Source organism: Triturus cristatus, chromosome 3_2, assembly GCF_964204655.1.
Source record: "Triturus cristatus chromosome 3_2, aTriCri1.1, whole genome shotgun sequence".
NCBI classification, from domain to species: domain Eukaryota; kingdom Metazoa; phylum Chordata; class Amphibia; order Caudata; family Salamandridae; genus Triturus; species Triturus cristatus.
Window position 1 is genome coordinate 1,041,336,762 of NC_140584.1, and position 27,704 is coordinate 1,041,364,465.

Sequence of the window (27,704 nt, forward strand, 5' to 3'; positions counted from 1 at the left end):
GATCGCAAAGCGAGACTATTGTAAGGGGCTCCCAAAAGTGCTCCGAAAAGCGGATTGCATGGCGAGCACGCGCACAATCACGCGCATCGTGCCGCCATGCAATCCGTTTGGCATCGCACTTCAAAGGGTCCGCTCCCCCGCTTGGAATGCGCTCCCCCGCCCCCGCCAAGCGCGCGCGTCACGCTCCGCCGGGCTTGTCTTGTTTCACTTGTATCATTCTGGAAGAAAAAGGGGAGCGGCCTCGTTATTCTAAAGCTTCTTTGCTTAGGAAAAGTTTTACATTTTGTGCTTGCGGTCCGCTTCAGATAATGGGTCGTGTTTTTTAAATCCGCATTAGTCATGATTTGCTCGCACTTGGCACAAAGATGTTAAAACATTTAATTACAGATGCGTTCTGCCATAGAGTATTTGAGCCAGATCGAGTTTTGCCTCTCCCGCCTTCCTCGTTGTTATTATCACTGCTCTTCCTCTCTCCACTGACCACCATCCTATTCATGTCTCATCGACACTGCTTCTGTGGCTATATTTTCACACTGCCTGCCCCACTGGCCTTCACTTGTAGGTCTTTCCTTACCTGTCTCGCTGTCTTTTGCTCAACCCCGACTCCCATGCCCCGCCATCTCAACCCTTCTCCTCGGCATATTTCTCACCTTCATGTTATTTACCCAACACAACTCATTGGACTGATTTTGTGCCTCACCCAATCTGTCTCTCGGGGCCGGCCATGTCTGCGATTATCCATGCCTGCGCCTCTCCTACACTCTGCCTGTCTCATTGTGCTTGCCTCGTGTCCTTGCTTCCTTCTCTGGCCCTCTCCGCAGGCCTGTACTGCCACTGCCCTCCTTTACGGTGGTGTTTCATTTTGGTTGACTGCATCTCTCTTGCCTGTCTCTAGGTCACACGTGTCATGATGACGTGTGCAATGCGTGACCCTCACTTCTCCCTCTCGCCTCATCCTTGCCGCCACACTGCTTTCGTGGTGATGCGTCTCGCTCTCTCTCCTAATGCATTACACCCTCTCGTCTCATTCGCCCCGCTCTCTTGGTAAGTGTGCAGTATCCATCTATCGCGTTCAGACCCCGCCCCCTCTCGTTCGACGCCCCGCCCCCAGCCTCCCTCTAATGATCTCCTTTCCATCCGGCTGCACTAATGGGCCCTGGGCCGGGGAGCAGTGATATGATACCCGCACTGTCCCCGGCCAGGCCCTCCTCGCGGACTCCCTGGCTGACGTCAGAGCTGCCGCCGAGCCGACAGCAGGCTGCGATGCAATCATTAAATCAGGAACGGGAAAAAGAGAAACTGCAAAAACCCAAGCCGGCCGGGGGGACTTCAGTGTGGCATCTCATCCCAGGCACAGGAAGCAGCTCAAAAAGCGTGGCCTGCTGGCGCAGAGGCCCAGGGGAGGACGCCGAAGCTCTCTACACTTTGGTTTTGTCTGTGTCAGTGCCCACCCACTTTAAGAAATCATTAGATCAGTCTGTGCTACCACACAGCCCAACAGACCGTCAAAGGATCCTTCACTGAGCACCCACTTCCGCTGCTGGGACCCCAGGCCCGCACCACACATGTTCCGAGACCCCAATAAAAGTCCTTGTAAGACCTATCATTTACCACCAGCCTAGAGAGAAAAGACCACCTCTTACATTCATCCTTTCCTGAGTTGCACATCTGGTGCAGCCATGCAACAGTTGATGTTGTTGCACCAAGGATATTGTGCTGCATAACTAAATACTTATAAGGTCCCAAAAGCGAGACCTATTGGCTATGCCAATGCTTGTTTGTTATTGTGCTGTTTTCTAAGTAAATACATAAGGTTGCCCAGAATTACGTAACACTGAGCCGACTCCAGGACTGCAGCAGCAAGGAGCACGACGCCGAAGACCGCACTGCTCAGTGTTACCTTGTCGCACTCTGTGCTGCAGTCATTTGGGGGGGTGAAAGGGCATATTTTCTGCAGCAGTGTACTAGTTGACTGACTGGTGCTGATGACCATCATACAGACCATCTATTGGATGTGTTCCACAGCGATCCCAGAGCAAAAAGGACTTTTTTCAGTTCAAATATTTTTATTACTTTACTTAGAAAGAAAAACATTTGCCATACAGTAGCAATATATAAAAATCAGAAGCAAATATATAGTAATGAAGAATTCAAAAGGACTGCGGGCCAGATATACGACCGTGGAAATAGCGCCACGCAAATTGCGAGTTTTTTGCGACTTGCAATATGCGAGGCACTATTTCCAATGTAGAACAGTGCTTTTCACACTATTAGCGATTCCCAATGGGGTCGCAAATAGAGAGGCTCATGAATATTAATGAGCCTCTCGCAATTTGCAACCCCATTTGGAATGGCAGGCCCTCCCAGGTATGGTGGCCTGCTGGGCTCAGCAGACCACCATGTCTGGGACTGCTTTTAAATAAAGCAGTTTTAAAAAAAAAATGAAGCCTGTTTTCCTTAAAGGAAAATGGAATGCATTTCAAAAAATAAAAAAAATAAACGTTTTCGTTTCATTTTTAGGTCTCGCCTTCCTATCGCACAAGCGATCGCAAAGCGAGACTATAGTAAGCGGCATTTAAAAGTGCTTTGAAAAGCGGATTGCATGGCGAGCACGCGCACAATCACGCGGATCGTGCCGCCATGCAATCCGTTTGGCATCGCACTTCAAAGGGTCCGCTCCCCCGCCTGGAATGCGCTCCCCCGCCCCCGCCAAGCGCAAGCGCCACGCTCCGCCGGGCTTGTCTTGTTTCACTTGTATCATTCTGGAAGAAAAAGGGGAGCGGCCTCGTTATTCTAAAGCTTCTTTGCTTAGGAAAAGTTTTACATTTTGTGCTTGCGGTCCGCTTCAGATAATGGGTCGTGTTTTTTAAATCCGCATTAGTCATGATTTGCTCGCACTTGGCACAAAGATGTTAAAACATTTAATTACAGATGCGTTCTGCCATAGAGTATTTGAGCCAGATCGAGTTCTGCCTTTCTTAAATAGAGATGAATTATAATCGGCAGCGTCTAAGCACTAAATTCCTAATTCGTGACTTGTTTGAGTCTGAAAATAAAATGAGAGGAGCTTTGTTTCGACGTCTTTTCTCTTATGAAAAAGCTAAGTTGAAATCTTGAAATGTGCTGCAGGGAAAAGATTTGCTTCGTGATCAGCATGCATTTGTTAGACAGGAACTTTTTAGTACTTTGTATCGTCTCATTAAAAGGATACATTGTTTCACACGCGCAGTGTGAAGGAAAAGCAAATACACTAGAGCTGGAGTCTTGAATAGAAAGTCCGTCACATATCGTCAGTTTTATATGCGCATAACGAGGAAAACTTCAAGGCATTGATTAACATGTTGCTACGTTTCTTGGAGTCTAATTCGACCGGCTTGCTTCATATGTATGAGCGGATTTGACCTTAGTGCAGCTATATTTTTTACATTAATGTGAAAGAAACGTACATATGGCTTAGCTGAGGACTATTGAAGCACTTACGTTTCTGATACTAAATCCGTGTATCACTGCCAGGGCTCATTCGAATCAGGACGTCAACACATGGCGGCTTGCTTCAATAACTTTGAAAATTAAGGCATGCTCACGGCACAAGTCTTAAAAAAAAGAAGTGGGGGCTAACCTAGTTAATCAGAATGCAAGTGGCATCAAGGCGCGTGACATCACGGTGTATGACATCACAGGAAGTGGCATCATAAGAAGTGACATCGGATCTTGAGCCCTTACGTATATGTTTAGCAGGTCTATCATGAGTACATTGGAGCACCTTTTGAGTATACACGCAAACCCTTCTGATTAAGGCAGAAGATTCACACTTTTGAAAGCTATGCATAAAAGTGTTGCCTTTTGTCATCGCAACTTCCTCTACCCATAGTGCTTTACAAGAAAAAATAGTGGTTCTTAAATTATTTCAACGCCTCCTCAGGGGTAGTAAGCACTGTATAAATTCCGTTTATTTTGTGTAAATACAGGGAAAGACCAATGCATCTGACATTCTTACAGTGAATGCATATCTTGTAAACAGGTTAACAGAGTGAAAAGCTGCTTCTCTTAAGTATGTGTAAAGTGCTAACAAGGTGTGAGCCTTTGTTTCCTCTTGCTGCATTTACTTCTAAGTGTGGGGCTCCTGACTGCTCCCAGCCTGGGGACTCGAACAAAAGAAGGCCTGATGACCCCTCAAATTGGACCTTTGTTATTGGCCCGGCAGGAGTCTGAACTAAGAAAGCCCCCCTTCCCGCCTGCACCTTGTTGTGATCGAAAGCAGACAACAACGTGCAGGCGCTGCTGAATGTGTCCTGGTGTTTGCAAAGCACATTTTTTAGTGGGGTCCAACTTCTTGGCAGGGTTGACAGCGTCCACCCTGTAAAAATAGTGGGTGGACGCTGTCCACCCGCGTGTACCCCTGACTCGTGCACTGGGCATGCTCAATCAAGCACCAGAGGCTATTCTAAGGAATTCTGGGAGCTGTAGTGTGTGAATCACGATTATAGCTTATAGACACAAGACTTATAGGAGTTGCAGTGTGAATTTGAACATTAGGACGTGAGCCTCTATTGTAGTTTGTTCATCTCGGACATTTCATTAAGCTCTCTAAAGGCAGTGTTAAATTTCAAAATCAAGTATGCCTCTTTGCACACAAGTGTGCTGTCCAAGTCTCCTCCTCTGGGGTCTGCGTGAATCACGCTTAGCACTGTCCCAAATAAGTCTTTTTCTGAGTGGCCCATTGGATGGAAATGATTGACCATGGGTGCTGTGACAGTATTCGTTTTAATTCTGGACTTGTGTTGAACAATGCGGTGCCTGACTTCTTGATTAGTTTTTCCAATGTAGATCTTTTTACATGGATAAATCACAGTGTACACTACATTTTTGGTTTTGCAATCCGAGAATTAATTGTGGATCCAGTTTATTTTTCCATCAGTGAAGGTTCGTCCTTCAATGTCTGGTTGCAGACAATGCATTGTCCACATTTGTGGTGGCCCTGTATAGGCTTCATATTCCAGGCTGTTAGAAGATCACTATGCTTCTTTGGTTGGATCAAGCTTTCTCTCACGATTTGTGATCTCACACTTGGACATTTCTTCATGGCAAATATGGGGAGGACAAATCAAAGACTAGCAAAAAATCAAGTGCTAGTTTTTGCGTATGATTTTCTTAAACTTTGTCGTGTGAGGGCAATATGTGGTTACACAAACCAGTAAGGTACTGTTTTTAGGTCTCGCCTGACCCAGCGCATGCGCTGGTCTGGTGAGACTTACTGAGAGGGCTCAAAAAAGTGCTACCGTGGCCAACCTAGAGCTACAGTGCATGTGCGCGGGCGCGTGCGCCGCACTTTATCGCAATCACTTTCACTTTCGCGGCCGCACAGCCGCTATGATGTTTGAACGCGATCACTTTCACTTCTGCGGCCGCTTTGATGTTCTCCGTGAGGCAATTATTTTTTTGCAGCGCAGCTCTGTCCTACATAGCCCGTTTAATGAACTTTATTAACTGTAGCCCTTTATTCAAATCAAAATGCCCTCAACCTGCTTCTGCAATAGGCAATTCTAGCCTAGGACCTCAACGACAGCGAGTGAATCGATCCTCGAAGCAGCACTCAGTCCAGCCCTCAAGCGCTCCGCCTCCAGTCCCCAGGCATGTCTCGCACGCCACGTTCTCGTTGCTCGAGCTGTCTGTTCTGACATTTGGCATAGCTCAGTTCTGGTTGAAGATGGCGACTTCCATGGCAGGTCAGGCTGGAAAAGTTGCCCGTAACTTAGGGGCAAAGAGGTGTATTTTGAGCAGAAGCCAGGCAAGAAAAAGCTCCGTCCGCGTAGACCGTGCAAGCTCAGCTCCGGATCGAGCCAAGAGAATGTCTTAAATATTGCGAGCTCCAGAGCTCAGCTTGCACACAGTGTGTCCTTTAGAGCTCAGCTTGCAGGGTGTACACGTACAAAAAGTGTGTGTGTGTGTGTGTGGCATCTTTTGCCCTGGTACCTTCTGTGCACATTTATAATTGTCTGACGGCATGCCTTTCACTCTGTAGACGTTGTGTGTGCATTTTATGCGATTCTGTGTTAACCTGCAGCCCCTATCACAGAGTTCGTGTTCTTACAATGTATTGACCATAGCTGTGCAAATGCGAGTTTGCCACCCTGCTGGCCCTCTTGTTTTTGACCAGGCTGCTCAATGAACGTGTTTGATGCAGCAGCCCCAGGATGTGTGACCTAACTGTGCCAAGTGTATGTGTGTAAGCCATCTGTCTTAATGTGTGTGATCTTGTGTGCTTGAGCGTGACCAGAAAACCCCAATGTATCTGTGAGAGCTACTCAGCTGTATATGTGTGCGAGCCACCTGCCATGATGTACGTGTAAATGCGACCTGACAGTTACATTGGTCCAGAGACATCTAAATGCGTTTGTGTCAAATGCACGAGTGCATCGCTGTTGCAATATTCTCATGTTGGGCCGTATACACCTAGTGTTTCTGCAGTCATACAACACGTAAATGGTCTCTGGCGAAAACCCGTTCCCACCTTCTCAGTCAGATGCTGCCCCCCATGGTGCGTGTGCACTCCAGCTCTGATAAATGACGGGGCAGCGGCTTATCGCCTAATCCGTCAAACACCTTTAGAAAGATGAAGTCATCTGACAAAGGAAAACAAGCATTGGCATAGCCAATAGGTCTCGGCTTTGGGACCTTATAAGTGTTTATCCAATCAACAGTTGTTGTTGCACCAAGGATATTGTGCTGCATAACAAAATACTTATAAGGTCCCAAAAGCGTGACCTATTGGCTATGCCAATGCTTGTTCTACAGTGTTGATGCCTTAATGAATTCCCCCATTCAGAACACCATTGTACCTGAACGCTGGAAAAAGACATCTGCTCGTTCCTTTATTTAAAAAGCTTTCTTCTCATTCAAAAGTTTATTTTAGCCATCGACCCACATCACCAGTACCTTTCCCTGCCATTCCTGTGAGTGACGAGAAATAATTCACAGTGAAGGTCTCTTTTCTGTGAAATACAAGCACTGGCCAACATTGAATAAGAAGGATTACACATGTAGTATACATAAATGAAAAGCACACTATCATAATATGAAACCTAAAATGAAACCTAAGCAACACCCCATTATATGGTTATTTGCTCAGCAATCCGCAATAGCAGTTAAAATTTGGTGATGTAAGGCCACAAGTGAATGTTGGGCAGTGTAAAGATGTTTCCACACACTGGACGGTAGAAGTAAATTCTTTATTAAGTAGTTGCAAATACACTTGTGAGGACCAACACAGGAGGAGGTCGCTCCGCGTCTGCTCAGGCCAGTCATTAGCTGTCGTTTGTCAATATTCCAGAAGGCAAAGCTGATGACGTGACAGATATAACAATAAGTACGGTGTCCCATGGAGGATGCCTAAACGCAAAAAACACGACAGGCTGTAATGCAAAAGAGTGTGTAAATGCACAAAAGATCATTTTAGGAGTCAAGCCCAAAGTTGTCTGGCAGTACTCTTGGCAGGTGAATAAATGGCTTCTAAACATACTCCATCAGTTTATGTTCCAAATTGTTCAGAGAGATTCAGCTCACCATCACACCCTTGCCTTGGGACACTAACTACAACACTGGTATTGTATTTTAGTCGCATAATACCATTAGACAATTAAAAAAATGTCACATTTTGTTATTAAAAGATTCATATCGCCACATTTTATCGTGCTGCTGTACAGTTTGCGCTGGTGTTTACATTTTTATGCCTGGTTCATGCTTTATATCAAAGAAATATTCTTATAAGCAGAACATCAATTTTGCTCTACAGGGTGTTGATCATCCAGCTCCACCCGTTGAGAATAGACCCACCAAAGGCTTCTGGTCTGTTTGTAATTTAAATATTGCACCCCAAATCTACCGACTGAATTATTGCACTACCCATCAGCAAAAAATTGCTTATTTTTACACAATGGAGTTGGAATTGCTTGCCCCCTTAAAGGTCCTTGAAGCAAAAGCTAACATCCTTTCATTTCTGTCCACTGATTTCATAAGTATAGAACCTAATCCATATGCACCGGCATCTGTGATAATAATAGTTTTATCATTATTATCAAATGCTTTCAAAACTACTGCTTAGGTATATTCACTTATTCTATCATTGTGCTGTCCACTCAAACTTGACCTCCTTCCTCATTAACCTCTCTCGACGGTTGAACACAATCATCAAACTGATTCACAAATTTAGCAAAGTACGCTTCTAGCCCCAAGAAGGAGGTCAACTGATCCTTGCCCATCAGGGAATGTGATTTTTCTATTGCTTCCACGAGTTTCAGTTTAGGTTTAACAAGGTCACATGAAAGTGTATGTTCCAAATATTCCACTTCAGTGACATTAAACATACATTTCTCTATGCTTACAGTACATCCAGCATCTTCCAATCTCACTAGGACCTAACGCAACACACCATCAGGTTCTTCCTAATTCAATCTCCAAACTAACACATCATCTTGAAAAATGAATAAATTATTTAGATCCCCTAACAGTTTCTGCATAACACGTTTTTTGTTGTTTGTTTTTTCAGAGTTTTATATAGCGCGAACTTGACCCGAATCCAATCGGGTATCAGAGCGCTTTACATACACCAGTTACGTTGCATTAGGACACACATTCATTCTTTGTTAGGCACGGGGAGATTAAGTGATTTGCCCAGAATCACAGGAAGTTATCGTCATTACCGAGACTCGAACCCAGCTCCCGAGGTCCAGCACCCTAGCCGTTAGGCCAACTCCTCTCCCCACGTTGGAACACAGATGACGCTGAGGCTAATCCAAAAGGCATGTGTAGGAAGCGGTATGCTCCCTCCGGTGTTATAAAAGACAAAAGATGTTTAGAGTCGGGATGCAAGTGTACTTGACAGTAAGCACTGGAAATATCTAATGAGGAAAATTGCCTAGCTCCTTTTACATTCATCATGTGGAAGTGGATGTCGATCTCTACCTGAATATTTTCATACAAATCTCGTAAGTCAACACACATTCTTATCTTTTCATTCAATTTGTTCGCTAAAACTATACGCCTTGCCATTCAGATAACTATATGGGTTCAATGACCCCACTTGCACACAAGCCTTCCAGTTCTTGCTTTAATGCATCTCTTAAGGCTAAAGAAACATTCTTCACCTTGTATACCTTGGCACATGAGCCATGCTTCAAGACTCATCCACTTATTTGTACACATGTTTTCTGTTAGCAGAAGGATGATTGAGGTTAAGGGTCATGCCCACAGCACGCTGCTCGCTCTGGCCATGTATTGACTTGCCTTTCTGGATGACTATGATCAATTGGATTACTGGTTAAGACGGGTGAAACTATACTCAAGCATTAGACACAGTCCTTCTCAGGGTGAAACACAAGCTAACCCCAAATCTACCTGGGCTATCCCGCTGGTAGCTTGACACAAAAGAAGCCAGGATTAACTTAGAGGCAATGTGTAAAGTATGTATACAGCATTTCAACCAGTAATAAAATGAAAACGCAGCACAAGAAAAATCCCACACACGTTAAGAAATATAGTTTTTCCTTATTTGGAGACAGTCTTCATGCTTCTTACTGTATCCATTATTAAACTATCTGAAGAAGGAAGTAGTTTTAGGGAGTGCAAGACATTATCTTCACAACAAGATGAAGACTAAAACTGTGTCTCCAAGAAGACTAGCCCCTGAAGCGTTGTCATATATTACTATCATGCAGAAATGTTTGAATCTTCATCTTCTGTGAACTTTCAAAAATCCCTTCAGAACTCTGTTGATGTTCTTCCTTTTTGACAATTGATTTATTATTTCTTTCTGCTTGTGTATCTCTTGACTGTGTTGGTTGGCAAGAAGGGCCGAAAATAGCTCTCTTGTTACATCTGCATAGTTTATTGTTTCAGTATGAAATTAGCATTTCCCCTTTACTTTGGTCCTCGAAGCACCTTGTTGAAGTTCACAACTTGCTGCTTCCACCACATGCTTATAATTGTACGGCAGTGTTTTGTTTAGCCCACTGGCTGACTATTCTCTGTTTCTGTCCTATCTGTTGATTAAATGAGTTTTTGAGGTACCTTGTATTCACTATTCCTGCTAGTTAAAATACCTCTCCATTTCCTTGTTTCCTTTTGATTCTTAAATAATCACAATCATCCTTCCAGGTGATGTCTCTCTTTTTACTGGTGAACACAAGCAGGGAGAGAGACTCTTCTTTAGGTTCTCATAACTTTGTCTCTCCTTCTCTCGTCTAACACTTTGTTTTTCTTAATTTTTCTCCTTACTCCCTGTCTCTTCCGTATGACCTTCTTACCCTTGATCCTCTAAACCTGCAACTCCTAGATGCTTTCAATTTGTTCTTCATTGCACCACTAAACTAAGTTTTCCTTGTTTCCTTGATATTTCTCTTCCTTCTTCAACTAACTTTGTTTTCCTTATTTCCTACAACTCTGCTCCTCCTGTTTCTAATCCTGCTCTTCCTTTTGCACCTTATTCTGCTCCTCTTTATTTTCAGAAACTCTTCACCTTCTGGATCTTCATACTTTACTTCTCTTTATCCATCTACTTATGTAGGTCTGCTCTACTGTGTTTCGCTAAGATCTTTGTCTTCTAAATGGTGCTTTTCTTTCTGTTTACTCACTTCACATTCTCCTTATTTCCTTACAACTTACTCACTTCCTTATAGTGCTGCTTGCTCATTTCTCACTAACCAACTTCTGGAACAATCCCTCATATTTGATGATAAAGTTTGTGTTGCGCTTCAGCTCTAGGCTTGCTGTGGCTCACTCCCAAAGATCACAGTAAGCAACCGAGTTAGTTATATTCCTACAGTTTTCATTTTTTTCAGCTTGTCAGTGTTTTTATTGATTTCCTAGACTGGTAGGTGAAAGTACTGTATACAAAGATATAAATGCAATGCAAATAACATGACCTTTTGTAAACTCTTCTTTTTGTATCCGTTTCAGGAAATGGAGACTTTGCTTACAAATTTTTCCAAGCGTTCTGAGCATGATGGGTCAGACAGCACTTTTATAGTCATCCTGTCTCATGGTCTTAGGGACAGGATCTGTGGCAGAGCCTTCCAAGATGCGGAAACAGGTGCTCTCAATGTCGACACCATCTTTAAAATATTCAACAACAAGAACTGCAAGGGACTACGAAATAAACCCAAAGTCCTAATCATCCAGGCCTGTCGTGGAGGTATGCCAAGTCGAGGTGATGCACACATATGTATTGGAATGTGCTAGTTGTTTGAGAAATACTTCGTCAGGTATTTGTGGGATGAATGCTCAGTGTTTTTCAAATAGCCACAGTCTACATGTTTAGACAATGCTGGCACTGATAAAAAGACTCATTTCCAGTTCAAGGATTTATACATGCCCCACAAACATTTCAGGCAGGTAGTTTAAACATTGCTCTGGCTTAGTGTACCAAAACCAGAACACATAGTGGCACAGGTCCAGGAACTTTGTAGGGTATCTGTATTTCAGTTTCATCTTGGATCCTCTGCATATGAGACAAATGTGCATGTACAATACACCTTTAGGTGTTACCTTGATCAGTTCCTCCACCACCTCTCACTTACCTCAGGGCAGGAGAAACAAAGGTAGGAATTAAGATACATTTACATCTTGTTAATGGTTTGTTGGAAAGCTAATTAGGTGGAACATTTTGAAAACCGCTTTTTGTCCTGCCTGCCTTGACTTTATATTGTTTGTTCAGCTATTTGGAGGTTAACAATTCACAATACCTTTGCCTTGTTTGGAAGGGGTTGGGCATTGATATTGCCAGCAGTCCTCCGTGTGTACCACAGTTCTAGTGATTTTAGAAATACAGATACCATTGTCGTTGAAGAGCTTGATAACTGAGATGACGTGTGTTGATTTGTTAGTGTCGCAGATGTTGATGTACTAAGTTTTTCAGGTTCAGCTGTCCTCTGTGCTACAGATATTACATACTAATGTACCTAAAACAATTTTGTTCAAGACTCTCTGTCTGATCTACAAAGCTGTTCTTCAAATTAAACCCTTCTACCTCCAGCCGTAATTTCAGCGATATCTTCTAAGGAGTTTGCTGCACTCGGCTGACGCCAATTTACTTTTTCAATCAAAATTCAGAAGATCACATTCTGGAGGCACAGCCTTTTCTGTTCAAGCTGCTGGCCTCTGGGGCAGTCTCCCTCTGCCTCTCCGATCTATTGATGAGCTTCTTCTATTTAGGAAAGCCTTAAAAACAGGCTTTACAAGTGCTGTTACAAGCGCCACAACACCTTTCAGCTGTCTGTTGGGCTTTATAAGTCTGAAATAAGAATGTCACAATGTCTTCATCAGAGAAAAATAGGTTATAGTTGTAATATTTAAATTAATTTCAAACAGTGGAAATTACTCTGGGCTACATTTCATGTCGTTTTTAGCCCAGCATTCCACTCCAGACAGAAAAGAACCCTATGCAAGTTACCAATGGGCCTGCCCCAGTTGGAACAGCCCAGCCTTAACTGGAATGCCAAGCTGGCTGTGGGTGGGAGCAAAAGAAACCCAGATTGGTTTCATCCTTGTTGGGTCTCATCAAAGAGATGCAGGTTGAATTCTATGGAACAGCGAGCTTGTAACACACTCCTGGACATACCCACCACATCTGAGCTTCTCACTTAAAACAGCAAAAAAGAGATGGGTGGACAAGTCAAGAGTTTGTGTTGTCCTGAGAGTGCTAGTCCGTCGAAGAGTAACTGTGCTTCTGCTTTGATTTCCTAATCCCAGCCCAGGCACCTACTGGTGCTGAAAAGCCAAGAGTTTGCATCACCATAAGAGTGCCAGATAATGGGACTGTGTGATCCTATGTGGTCCTCTCCTAATCCCCAGAGACCATGCTGCCATCTCCAACACCAGCATGCACAAGGAATGAACAAACGCATATGTTTGAACGGGAAAGTCCTCTGCATGGTAAAGACTTATTCCTCTGCCCTGAGTGCCCAACGGTAGTGTTGTCTGGATCCCTAATGCTGATTTCTTTGGGTTTTTTTTGGCAATCTTATTTTTATTGACGTCATTCCAAAAAGTGCACAACAATACAGAGAATGAGTACAGAACTAGAAAAAAAAATAGCAGTGTGACAAAACTTATTTAGGGCTGTTTTGTAGCGCAGCGGGGATATCCTAAGCTTTCTTCTCAGTGGTACCTAGGAGAAGGGTATAGTTGTCCATAGTGTGAAAGCTTAGAGTGTTGCAATCGAATAGTATATGCATTTAGCCCATCTTTCTTTTGTGACGATTTTTAAGCTCGGCACTCTCCAACAGGGAGGGTGCTTAACAGAAGAAGTACGAAACCCAGAACAAAACCAAATGAGTCCCCAAAATAAAGTTAGGATAAAGAAAAAAAAAACACCCACAAACCCTGCCACAAAATGGTGGTGGCGGCAACCTATTGTCAAAATGACCCAGGAACTAGTCAGTTATGTACGATGTTAGAATTGAAAGTGATGCATGCTTCTGATGGAAGGGGGGCACAAAGCTTGAGGCAGACCCCGCGTCAGGAAGGCGACTAAGGGGCCGCACATGTATTCAAAGTTTTTGTAGTTGTCTCGAAAGATATCCGACATCCTCTCTAGACTCAAAAATCTCCAGAATCGAGAGTGCCACAGCGAGACCGCAGGTGCCTCCCTCCTCTTCCGGGCGGCCGCTATCGCAATTTTCGCTGCGCTGAGACATGTCCAAATAATGGCCTTGTCGGCTTTAGTTTGGTGTTCTAGAGTGGGGTCTCGGAGGCCCAGTAGAATCTCTGGCATAGTAGTCGGAATAGGGTAGCCCAGGATATCCTTGATGTGATCGAGGATTTTTTCCCAGAAGGGTCGGATAGTGGGACAGTCCCACCAAATGTGGCGGAAGTCACCCACCAGGCTGCAGCCCCTCCAGCATAAGTCAGACGTGTCTGGAAATATGTGCTTAAGCTTAAAGGGGTACAGGTACCAGTCCATCATTGTTTTAAGGTGTGCCTCCCGCAATTCTATTGAATGGTTGAATTTAGTAATGTCGGCCCACAGTCCCTCCCACTCCCTATCAGAAATTGCTCGCTGGAGGAGTTCCTCCCACATGTGTGTGTAACGTGGTCGTGGGGAGTGCAGGGTATTGAGTAGGTGCTTGTAGAGGAAGGAGATCACCCCTTTCATGGAACTGGCAGTCTGGACATATATTTCAAATTTTGTGAGAGGTCGGGTGGTTGCGTCTCGGATGTAAGGTGCGGTGACCCAGTGTTTAAGCTGAAGGTAGTGGAAGTGTTCCGTCGGTTCTAGACCATAATCCCGTCTACAATTCTCAAAAGTAAGTATATCAGAGTTATGGAAGAGATGCATTAGCACTCGACATCCGCCTTCTTTCCAGGCCTCGAAGGGGCCCTCCCGAAGGGCTGGCGGGAAGTCCGGATTAAAGTGGATACGGGTATAAGGCGACTGAAAGGTGGTCCACCGGCCGTTCTTAGAAATGGTGTCCCAGACTTTTAAAGTGGTGCAGGTGGGGGTACTTATGTAGGCGTTTTCAGGTCTCTCTCTCCTGGGGCGCCATATGAGATCCCAAATAGACCACCCGACAACGTAGCGGTCCATATGGAGCCAGTGTTTTTCCGACTCCTGTTTAGACCATTCAGTTACCACTCATAGCTGTGCCGCCTTGTAATAAAGGGCCAAGTCGGGTAGGCCTACCCCGCCTTCTGTTCGTAAGCGCCGTAGTATCGGGTAGGAAAAGTGTGCTTGACCTTCCTGCCAAACAAATTTTAGTATCATAGATTTAACTTTGGGTAGGAAATCCTTATTGAGTTCTACGGGCAGGACCTGGAACAGATACAGGAGTTTAGGAAGTACGGTTATCTTGACCGCATGGACGCGTCCGAGCCAGGAGATAAAAAGCGGTTTCCATCTATCGAGATCAGTTTGGAGTTTGGAGAGGGCGGGCGGGAAGTTGGCTTTCCAGTATAAGTCAGACGTGTCTGGAAATATGTGCTTAAGCTTAAAGGGGTACAGGTACCAGTCCATCATTGTTTTAAGGTGTGCCTCCCGCAATTCTATTGAATGGTTGAATTTAGTAATGTCGGCCCACAGTCCCTCCCACTCCCTATCAGAAATTGCTCGCTGGAGGAGTTCCTCCCACATGTGCGTGTAACGTGGTCGTGGGGAGTGCAGGGTATTGAGTAGGTGCTTGTAGAGGAAGGAGATCACCCCTTTCATGGAACTGGCAGTCTGGACATATATTTCAAATTTTGTGAGAGGTCTGGTGGTTGCGTCTCGGATGTAAGGTGCGGTGACCCAGTGTTTAAGCTGAAGGTAGTGGAAGTGTTCCGTCGGTTCTAGACCATAATCCCGTCTACAGTTCTCAAAAGTAAGTATATCAGAGTTATGGAAGAGATGCATTAGCACTCGACATCCGCCTTCTTTCCAGGCCTCGAAGGGGCCCTCCCGAAGGGCCGGCGGGAAGTCCGGATTAAAGTGGATAGGGGTATAAGGCGACTGAAAGGTGGTCCACCGGCCGTTCTTAGAAATGGTGTCCCAGACTTTTAAAGTGGTGCAGGTGGGGGTACTTATGTAGGCGTTTTCAGGTCTCTCTCTCCTGGGGCGCCATATGAGATCCCAAATAGACCACCCGACAACGTAGCGGTCCATATGGAGCCAGTGTTTTTCCGACTCCTGTTTAGACCATTCAGTTACCACTCATAGCTGTGCCGCCTTGTAATAAAGGGCCAAGTCGGGTAGGCCTACCCCGCCTTCTGTTCGTAAGCGCCGTAGTATCGGGTAGGAAAAGTGTGCTCGACCTTCCTGCCAAACAAATTTTAGTATCATAGATTTAACTTTGGGTAGGAAATCCTTATTGAGTTCTACGGGCAGGACCTGGAACAGATACAGGAGTTTAGGAAGTACGGTTATCTTGATCGCATGGACGCGTCCGAGCCAGGAGATAAAATGCGGTTTCCATCTATCGAGATCAGTTTGGAGTTTGGAGAGGGCGGGCGGGAAGTTGGCTTTAAAGAGCTCTTCAACGCGCGATGTCAGTTGTACCCCCAAGTATTGCAGGGAGCGGGAAGTCCATTGTAGCTAAGTATGATGTCGTAGCTCTCTCACTCCATTCTCCGAGATGGTTAAGTATAAGTGATTTGTCTAGATGAATTTCGAAACCTGCCACTGCTTCAAAGCATGCGAACTCTGTCTGAAGCGTGGGAAAGGAGCAGGTTGGCTCAGTGAGGGACAAAAGTATGTCATCCGCAAAAAGTGAAATTTTGTGGCTCTCCCCGCTAAAGGGAATTCCCTTGATCCCCGGTGATTCCCATATGACCATCGCCAATGGCTCAATTCTAAGGGCAAATAGTAGTGGGGAAAGTGGGCATTCCTGGCGTGTTCCTCTGGTATGGGAGAAGGGGACTGAGGTGATCCCGTTCACCTGTACTCTTGAGCACGGCTGTCCATAATAAGCCCGAAGCTTGGTAAGAAAGCCATCTGCGAAGCCGAAGTGGGTAAGCGTTTTAAAAAGAAAGGACCAATCCACCCTGTAGAACGCCTTCTCGGTCTCCAGACCTACAAGTACTGCCGGTATTTTCCGTTTGGTGGCCTTTTCTATCAAATGCACGATACGTCTGGTATTATCATGGGTCTGGCGGCCTTTGATGAATCCGGACTGATCAGGGTGGATAAGATCAGGCATGAGGTCGTTTAACCGAACAGCCAAAATGGGCGAGTATATTTTTGCATCTAAATTTTTAAAGGGCTATGGGGCAGTATGAGAGTTGTGGGTTCTTCCCAGACTTGGGGATAACTGAAATAAGTGCTTCGGCCATTGATGGGGGGCCCGCGCCTTCTGTGACCATTTTGTTAAAAAGCCGTGTGAGATGGGAGACGATATCTGGAGCGAATTTTTATAAAAGTGGGCTGTAAACCCGTCGGGCCCAGGAGCCTTGTGTTTTTTGAGGGATTTTATAATGGAAGCCACTTCTTCGAAAGTTATAGATGCTGTTAAGTTGTCGTTCTGTACCTGTGAGACCCGGGGAAGCTGTATTGTCTGGAGATATCGCTCCTGCGTTTCTATGTCTCTTGATTCTCCCTGGTATAATGTTTTATAAAAGGACCCGAAGGCTTCGGCTTTTTCTGTGTCTGTGTCGGAGCGCCTCCTATGTATTCCCGTTCACGCTTTTCTTTTAATTGTCAGGCCAAGTGCTTACCTATCTTGTTACCCTGTGAGTATGACAGTTGGCGTAATTTTAAAAGGGTGAATTTTGCCCTATTATTATAGATGGCTCATAACTTCCCGCGGACGGCAGTGAGCGTGCGGAGGGAGGCTCTGGTGGGGTTGGCTTTGTGTTGTTTTTCAATAATTTCCAATTCGCATTCCAAACTTTCCCGTTCCCCTCTACTTGTTCTGAGTGTAATTCAGGGCAATGCATTTCCCCCGGAATACCGCCTTGAAGGCATCCCAATTATTAAAAGCATTGGTGTCTTCAGGTACATTTTAGTTATGGCCTCTCAAAGCTCAGTACAAAGTGCTCTATCTCGTGTGAGGGAAGTCGGGAAGTACCATTTAGGTGACGTGGATGCAGTACGGGACCAGGACAGGCCTATCGAGACCAAACAGTGATCTGATACCGAGAGGGGAAAGATATTGGCTTCCCTTAGGTTGCCCAGCAAGTTTTGGCCTATGAATATGAAATCAAGTCTTGAATAGGTATGGTGTACATGGGAATACAAAGTGTAGTCAAGTGTCTGCGAGTTGAGGGTGAGCCAGGCATCTAAAAGACCCAGGTCATGTAGTTGTTGTTTAGTATCATCCGTAAAGGAATGAACGCCTGCTCTGTGCGAGTGTGTGCTATCTAAGTCCGCTTGCCATATCAGTTTAAAGTCGCCTAACAGTATCGTCTTCCCTTCCGCAAAGTCTTGCACTTACCCTAGCAGCTTGCCTAAAAAGGGTGTCTGTCCCTTTTTAGGAGCGTATGTTGCGACAAATGTAAATAGAATGCTATGTAGGGTGCCCTTGACCATAATTATTCGTCTGTCTTTGTCAGCCCAAATGTCGCTAGTTTGAAATACGTGGAGCTGTGGAAGAGGAGGGCAACTCCCCGATGTTTAGTCAGAGTGGAGGATCGATAAATCAGTGAATATTGTTTGTGGTGGAGTCGTGCGTCCTCTGCTCTAGCAAGGTGAGTTTCCTGGAGCGCCACAACGTCCAAATTATGGTCCGTGAGATATTTCCAGATCTTCTGTCATTTTTGGGGGGAGTTGAGACCTTTCACATTCCAAGAGCATATTGTGAGTGTCATTGGGCCTAGGTTAGCTCCCCCTCCCTCCTTCTAGACCTGCGATGCTCATGTGTTCCTAGCTGATGTTGTGTAGATCCCCCTATGAGACAGAGGTGGAGTAAGTCGCATGTGTCAGTGGACCGTAGTTGAAAAGCCACCACCCACCCCAAAACCCCCTCCCTCCCCCCCCAAAAAAATGAGAAAAACCCCAACATTACCCACATCGTTGTGACACACAACAAGAAAAATGTCCCGACCAAAAATCAGGTGTCCCTGGTGGGGGGGACAGAAGGACCGAGGTCCCCGTCCGTGCCCGCTCCGAATCATACGTTGAGCTAAAGTTTTCTGGTGCTGCTCGCGGAAAGCGATGAGTCCAGTCCAAGGAGCCCCATCTCTAAGGCTGTTTGTGAGAGCAAGTGTCCGTATTGTATTTGTCAGATGAGTTGAGACCCAGTGTGGAACAGCGGCACAGATCTTCCATTGATTGGTGGCGTAGTAGAATTAGCGATGGTGTCTCTGTGGTCAGTGATAGAGGCGTAGTACACCTGACCATTCCTATACAAAAAGCGCACCCCATATGGTATCAGGGTCCAGCAGGATCAGTGCTGCTTCTAGGGCGTGTTTTATAACTCGGGTAGCAGTTCAGCCTGTCCGCGAGAGTCTCATCTACGGTTTCTCTGAGAGTTGGTGGACCATTGATTTACTGAGGGGCTGCTCCTCGACGAGTCCAGCGTTTTTTTTCTGTGTAGGTTCAGATATTTCGGAGGAGAGGCCTAGAAGATCTAGGCCTTCTTGCAGGTCTGTGATGTGCCGTTGCTTATTGTTAAATTCGAAGGAGAGACAGAAGGGATAAGTCCACCTATATCTGATGTTATAGCCCCGTAGATTTGTCGTGATGGGGCGAAATAGCTGCCTCCGAGCTAGCATGGCCGGTGCCAGGTCCTGGAAATGGTGCAAGAGTGGTCCTGGAAAGAGACTGTTCTTTTTTTTCCAGGCAGCTAGTAGAACAGCTTCTTTGGCTTTGTAGGAATGGAATTTGGCAAGCACATTGCGTGGCCGCTTCCTTTCTCCGGTCGCCAGGCCTCCGACACAGTGTACCCTCTCGAGCTTTATCTTAATGGTCTGTGGGCTGAGAATTTCCGCGAAGAGGCCCTCAAGAAATGCCTCGAGGTCCGGTCCCTCAGCTCCCTCCTCCAGATCTCGGATACGGAGATTCTCCCTTCGGGCCCTGTTTTCTAGGTCTGCTTTGAGTTGTGTCTGGTGCGTGGATGTCTTCTCGCATACTGGCAGCGTGCTTATCCAGATCTTGAGTTTGTGCTTCTAGGTCCATCACTCTCATGCCCACGTAGTTGACATCCTTTTGGAGGGAGGTGAGTCGTCCGGTGAGCTCCGATTTCAGTTGGTCGATCGTGGCTTTAAGATCCTGCCCCAGTTCTTTCCGTAGTGCAGTCTTAAAGTCCCTTAGCGTAGCCAGGAGATTGTCTTTAGTGAGAGCCATGGCGTCTGTTCTCTTGCCCGATTCAGACAGCGAGCCTTTATCTGTTGACACGAAAAAGTCGGATACACTGGTCGTTCCCTTACTTGTCCCCTTCTTTGGCGGCATAGAGGCAGGCCTGGGCTGGCCTCTGTCGCAGTGGCAGGTTTGAGGGAGAAGTTTGGTGTAAGGTGGCTTGGGGCCCCTTGAAACACCGGCGGTAGTAATGGCGTCGTCCTGCGATCTGAGCTTCAGTCGTTAATCCGTTGTCCTGGGGACCGCAATGAAGACGGAGAGGCTGTAGTGAAGGGAGGCTTTTATTAATTACATTTTGTTGGACGTTTTCAATCCAGAACCCAGGGTGGCACGTGTTGTGGGTATTGGCATGGCCAAGCTGCTGCAGGTAGTAGCTGTCGAGGTGACAGGACGTTGAGTGTCCCTTCGAGGCGTAGAGCAGTCGGTCACCGGTCCTCCTCCAACCCCTGCCAGCACTTGGGGATTCTCAGGATATTGCTCACCAATGCAGGGGGGCAGCAGATTCAAAGGAGAGGCAGTCGGTGCCCACTGGTTCTGCACGGTTGGCTTCTCTGGATTGCGGTCCTCAAATTCTGCCGCCGGGGCCCCCAGAGCGCCTGCGCGGTCCGTCAGCCGAGGGAGTGTCGCTTCAATGTAGGTAGCTCAGGGGTTCCTCCCGTGAGGGCTATTTGGTGGCTGCAGTGGCTATGGACCCCTCTCTCTTCTCTAGAGCTCGCATGAAGTGGCAGGCAGAGTATGGCAGAGATAGACCTTCGCGCTCAGCGAGCCCGGGTTCCCCATCGGGCCGCCGCGTTAAGGTCAGGCAGAGCACAGGGTCTGACTCCCAGCCAACAGTCTCGTTCAGGCACTTGCAAGCAGGGTAGATCTCGTGATGGGCAGTTTAAATTTGGGTACTCGGAGCTTGTGCACCTGCTGCAGATCGGAGCATATAAATTCTCCCTACTTCCACGGACAGAGTAGTTCCACAGTCATACGCACATACACTCATCATACACTAGGGCCCATCACACTAACATTCATTCTATTACTCTATCCACACTGAATATATAGGAGAAATCCTAAACAATCTGCGTCTAAAGCGAGGTCAATGCAACCTAAAGAAACTGTCTTGAGTCATGATTTTAAACATAGGAAATACATTTGAAACTCAATAAATGACAAAGAAATAATCACCCGACACTGATTCAAACAAAGGTCATCTTTTATCTAAATTAGTTCAAAGGAAAATCAATCAATAGCGAAATCATTATTCTCATAGTTACCTATTCTAGCTAAGTGTCATTTGGGTCAGGACAGGTCTCTCAGTAAAGTCTCCCGAGTCGCCGTCCTCTCAATCAGCGTCGATCCTCTCGAGCATAGGTTCGGGAAGAAGTGGCCTTAGACCCTCTCTAGTATAACATTATTTATAGGGAAACTAACAAATTGAAAGTAACAAACAAACTCTAAACGTCCGTTGAGCCGCTGAGCAGAGCGAGCTGGAAAGGATGTTGACTTGCAACATTTAGAAAATCTCCGCTCTCGAAAATCACAAAAATAAAAACGCGCAAGAAGGAAGCTCAAACTAAAAAAAATGAAACATCCATGAATGCTCTTCCTCGGAACCATAGTGAAGCCACCGCAAGTTTATCAGAGTTCGTTGTGGCTTTATTCTTCTCCAAGGGCAACTGGCAGCATGCCTGGAGCTGCTGTCCTCACGGAAACTTTTAATACAGTCAGAGGCCGAAGTCAGGTGGTTTCTAACCATATTCAGCGAGGCCTCTCGTCGTATTCCAACTACTCGAATGCAGGCTGTAAATATCGGCCATCTTGGATTAGGCCAAAACGGACCATCTTAATTAAAAGAAATACAAAACAACGTTACTTCATCATAATGATTAAACAGTGTTAATTCCCACTAATACCCTTATGTGAATGTAATTATCTAGCCGTCTGCGACATATAAAAGCATTAAAGCACGTTATTTAAAAGCGCAAACACGAAACAAATGGCACTTTTGCGACACTTTATTTAATTAATTTGCTCACCAATTTAGTTCACGTATTAATAAAGCAACATAAATGCATTCCCGCGTATAATTCTTTCATTAGTAATGTTGGTTAATCAGAAACTTCAACAAAATTAATAATTAACAATTAATTTATCAGTAATTTTAATTATGACATATAAACATAAACTGGAGTTTAAATCTAAATAAATTTTCAATAGAAAACCCTGCTCCAGCAATCCACCCTTTGGTGATATATATCACCACAAAAACCAACCCAAAAAAAAAATGTAGTCCCCATTTTTAGGAGAAATTGAAATGTCTTTTTACGACACTACACACCAGTCTCTCTTTCATCATCCCTCTTCGACTCCAAGTAAACACTCTCCCTCAATTCTTCTAATTCAATTTCTTGTGGGTCTCTTTTTGACCTCTTTTGTTTCTTTTCAGTATTCTGTCTTATCATTTTCTTTTTCCCTCCCCTGTTTTTACAACACAAACACCCTAATCTAAGCATCAATAAAGCAACAATTACACATGTCAAAGGAAATAATATTTTACCAATAATGGTACTACCTATCTTAGCAATAAAACTCTTAACAGCAAGTAGCTTACTAGCCATTTTAGTCCAGATACTTTCAGCTTCCAGTGGTACTAATTCTTCATGCAAATCAGTAATATTTTTGATATAGACCTTTAGATCTCGGCTTTCGTCAGGAATGTAAGTGCAACAATGTTGAACTTTCAGCATTCCACAGACTCCACCCTCCTTGGCCAATAGAATATCAAGGGCAAGTCGATTTTGCATTGACATGGCGCGTACGGCAATCATCTCCGTATTTACCAAAAGAAACCCTCCAGCGGTACTCGTCGATAAGCGATCCACCACTGTTGACAGTTTCCGAATTCGATATGCATTTAATGAAATTCCCACTGCTGGAATTAAAGCTCCAAAGATATCACCTACAATTTCTGACCAAGTTTCTCTCTTAAAACGTGTTAGTAGATTAATGTGTTCTACAGCTTCTATCTTATCTATATGAAAAATCTTTGGAAAGACCAGGCCAACATAACACGTGCCATACCAATGGTCAGGCAACCTGTAATAAGCCTTATTCCCACAAATATAATACACTCCCGGGAAAACTGGATCTTCTCCACCTTTAAAACCCCATCCTGTTGCAATAAAGTATGTATCATGACACTCACTAGTCCCAACAAAATAATTATCATATTGGGATTTCTTTCTGGTAATGCATAGTTTACCCTTCTGTGGTGCATCTAAAGCCAAAGTTGGACTGGCCCCATTCTTCAACTCCTTTCCCATCTCAATATCCCATATTGTCTCACTCACTTCATATTTCCCTGCCTTTTCATGCATGCTCACTCTCCTTTTCTCTACCATGTCTAGGAAAGCCTTTTCTTCTTCTTTCAAACTACAAGTTAAATTGTTTCTAAAAATATAATCTAATGTTAATTCTTCTGTTTCAATAAAAATCTCACCAAAAATGTTAGCTTCTTTAGCTGGATTCAGCTTCTTATTCATAGGTAATTGCCCAAAAATGTTATCTTTGTTAGACATCTCATAATCTATTTTCTCTAACAGATAAAAAACACTACTTGGCACACTACATGAAATCCCATACGTAGCTGGTAAATGGTGATAAGTAACACCCTCTGAAACGGATGCAGGCAATTGCATACAAACGTAGCAATCCCTAACTTCCATTGTCTTTACGTATTCCGACAACAACTTCGAAAAAACATTGCTAGAAAAATCATTAATTGACCTATCTTTATGTATGTAAATGTTACTAATTCTAGTTGGAACTACCTTCTGTGAACTCTTCTCTATGTTAGTCACATTTTCAGTATGAATTCCAAAAGTGTCTATTGTAACCCTAAAAGTAACTAGTAAAGCAAGTACTCCCCATAACAGCATTAATAATCCTGTACAGCAGCAGCACATTCTACACCATCTTTTCAAGAAGGCACATCTACTTTGATTATTTTCTCTGTTAGCCATTTTACTACTTTGGCAGTGTCTCTTCTACTCCACTACTGAAACACTAGATTATTTCAAACAGCTAATTTAGATTCTCTTCTTTTCACTCTTCTCCAAGTGACTCCTTGAGTTCACTCAATTTGGATTTTCATCACTTTTCACTTCTTCTTCAGCAACATCAAATTGTATCAGATCTTCAACATCCTGAGCATCTGGCTCTTCTCCAATGTCAGTCAAGATAACTTTCAGGATTCCAACAGTTTTCTCCTCCTCAACCACTTCTCGTACGGTCCCCTCTGGATTTCCTTGACTTTCTGCCTCTTCACCTTCAGACAGTGCCACGTACGTCCATTCCGGTGACCTATACTTCTGGTTAGGTTTTCTGATTCTCTTGATCTCCTCTGGTTCTTTTGAGACCTTTTGTTTATCACCCTTTGCTTGATTCTGACTCGACACCTCGTTCATCTGTTCAGCTTTTGATGAACCTGAACTTGCACTTGCTTGTGTCAGTCTGTACCTCAGCCTCTTTATCTTGTTAGGCCAAAGATCTCCTCTTACACTCCTTTTCGGTCTCACTTCTTTATTATTTCTCTCTCCGATCCAAGTTCTCTTTCTCAGAACTCGACCCTCTGATTTCTCATTCTCACTTTCATCTGATTCTGTTTCATTTGCCTCTTGTTCTTCAACAATTCTCTTTTGCTCCACAGACTTCTTTCCCACCGATTGAGATTTCCCTGCTACTGTCCCTCCTCGGGTCTCCGACACGCAATCTTCTTGCTGTCTATTTGTCCCTTCACCTAGCTTATCAGGAATGTTCCCTACACCTCCTCGGGGGTCTTCCGCAATCTGTCCCTCTCTATCTTCTTCTGACCCTACTTCTTCAGGAGTAATCTCAGGTGGATCTTCAACCTCTTCATCTGATTCAGGTGTAGTCTCTGTGGAACTGCTCTTTTCTCTCCTTTTTCCTCCACTGCTTGTTGGAACTTCAGGCACTCTTACAGAATCCGATCTCTCCTCTGAGGCTCTCAATGTCTCTCTTGAAGTCTCTCTCAGAAAGAAAAAAGAATCACCTGACTCTGACTCTCTTTCTCCTTCCCCCCTTTCAGGATTCTTTTTTCTTCTCACTGGTTCAGTCTCTGCATCATCACTGGAATCTGACTCTTCAAAATACTCTTTCCCAGTCCCATCCTTTGGATTTGGAACTCTCAGAGTATGACTTGCATGAACCCAGTTCTTCACACCAGCACACTTTACTGCAGTTGTCGTGGTCAGAATAACTTGTCTTGGCCTTCCCCACCTTGGAACGAAGCAATTTCTTCTTCTGTGCACCTTAATCCTCACCCAATCCCCTGGACTCAGATCATGGGCTTGCTTCTTTTCAAGTGTGGTGGCGTCTTCTCCAACCTGGTGAAACACAGAATGAACTGCGTCAGCCAGGCCTTTACAGTAATCCAAAATCATGTCATCAGTTATTGTCATCAATTTGTTGACAGGCACGAAAGCATGTCTCATCGCACGTCCCATCAATATTTCATGTGGACTCAACCCTGTGGTTCTATCTGGAGTAGACCTAATAGTCATTAGCACTAGAGGCAAGACATCGGGCCATTTCATTCCAGTGGCTAAACACATCTTACCAATTCGGTTTTTGATTGTGCCATTCATCTGTTCAACAACACCAGAAGCCTCTGGTCTGTATGCACAATGTAGCTTCTGCTGTATGCTCAATGCTTCACAAATTAAACCCATCAGCTCATTGTAGAAGTGTCCACCTCTGTCTGACTCAATTGTCACTGGGAACCCGTACCTAGGAATCAACTCTCTTAACAGTAACTTTGCCACTGTTATTCCATCATTTCTCATAGTCGGATAGGCCTCCACCCATCTTGAGAACAAACAGACTACCACTAGAACATACCTCAATCTATTCACTTGGGGCATTTCAATGAAATCTATTTGCATTCTGGTAAAAGGACCTCCTTCTCTGCCTATTGTTCCTAGGCTCACCACTGTCTTTTTCCCAGTATTGAACTGCTGACAAATCAAACATCTCTGACAGATGCTCTCTGCAATCAGCCTGAACTTTGCATTGTACCAGGTTTGCTTAAAGGACCTAATCATTGCGTCCCTCCCCAGGTGTCCCTGGCCATGATACATTCTTGCCATTGTTGATAACATCGAGTTAGGCATGACTGGTCTTCCATCTCTATAGATCCAAACATGATCTGTCTCTCTTGGGGCACAACCTGCCTTGATCCAATCTCTCATTTCCTCATCTCCTGCTTCATCCTGCAACTGTTTCACTTCATCCCACGTTTCTAGGACATTAGTAAACATCACAGAACAAAAAGACATCTCCCTTTCTCGTCCCCGGTTAATCGAATGATTGTTCTTTGCACAATACTGTGCTATGTCATTAGCAAAACGATTACCAAGAGCAACAAAATCATCTCCTTGTCCATGAGCAGCACATTTCACAACTGCTAGTTCTTTAGGCAGCTGTATCGCCTCAAGCAACTTCCCAATCACTTCAGCATTCTTTATCGGAGTTCCACCTGACGTCAAGAAACCTCTCTGAAGCCAAAGTTGGCCAAAATCATGAACCACTCCAAATCCATACTGACTATCAGTCATCACAGTCACTCTCAAATTTTTCCCAATCTTGCAAGCTTTTGTCAATGCCACCAATTCAGCCACTTGAGCAGACCTTACTCCTTTCAAAGACGAAGCTTCCATTACCTCTGAAACTTTGCACACTGCATATGCGGCACTCAGCACACCATCATCAGTTCTCAGACATGATCCATCCACTAACAGCACATGATCACTCTCAGGTAATGGCAAATCTCTTATGTCTGGTCTAGGTTTTGTGCAGTAGTCAAGCACATCCAAACAATCATGATCAACATCATCTCCCTCATTCACATTTTCAGCATCTGGCAACAGAGTTGCTGGATTCACATTCACACATCTCTCAAGAGTCACATTTGATGCTCCCAGAATGATTTTCTCATATTTAGTCAACCGACTGTGTGACATATATTGAGTCCTGCTTCTTGTCAAAAGAATTGGCACATCATGAGGTACGAATACCCGTACAGGATATCCCATTATTATACCCTCACTTTGTTGTAAGCTTCTGCATGTAGCAGCTACTGCTTTCAGGCAACCTGGCAAACCCACAGCTACGGGGTCAAGTGTCGATGAGAAGTACGCAATTGGCCTTCTCAGTTGTCCATGTTTCTGGATTAACACTGAAAGTGCACATCCATTTCTCTCACTGCAGTACAACTCAAACTCTTTCTCATAGTCTGGCATTCCCAAAGCAGGAGCTTCACACATTCTGCTCTTCAACTCTTCAAATGCTGCCATTTGTTCTGCATTCAGTTCCAATGGGTCTTTCACTTCACTTTTGGTCAATTTAATCAATGGCTTTGCTATCAGGGAGAAATTACTTATCCACTGACGACAATAACCCACCATTCCCAGAAACATCCTCACTTCTCTCTGGGTCATTGGGGCTCTCATTCCTCTGATTATTTTGATCCTGTCATCGGTCACCTTTCTCAGACCTTTTTCAATATTGTGTCCAAGATAATGCACCTCTTTCTTGCAAAATTGCAATTTAGCTGGAGATACCTTTAACCCTCCATCTGCCAGATGATTCAGTAAAGCTATGGTATCTACTTCACAAGCTTCACGTGTCTTCGATGCCACCAGTAGGTCATCGATGTACTGCACTAGTACTGAGCTTTCAGGCATGATCAAACTCTCCTATGATTTCTTCAACAAATGATTGAATATCGAAGGACTCTCTGTATACCCCTGTGGGATACGGCACCATGCCAAAATACGCTGTCCAAACCGAAATGCAAAAATCGGCTGGCTGTCATGATGCAATGGAATTGAAAAGAAAGCATGACACAAATCAATTACCGTGTACCATTCAGCATCAT

General features: G+C 44.7%; 1 protein-coding gene across 7 annotated transcripts in view; it reads left to right on the plus strand.

The window, feature by feature from the left end:
- LOC146859070 (caspase-1-like) overlaps positions 1 to 27,704 on the plus strand; it is a 264,504-nt gene that overhangs the window by 128,442 nt on the left and 108,358 nt on the right. For all 7 annotated transcript variants that reach the window (XM_085649725.1, XM_085649727.1, XM_085649726.1 and 4 more), the window contains exon 5: positions 10,954 to 11,188. In XM_085649725.1, the coding sequence (XP_085505851.1) occupies positions 10,954 to 11,188 (235 nt within the window). The remainder of the gene's footprint in view (positions 1 to 10,953; positions 11,189 to 27,704) is intronic.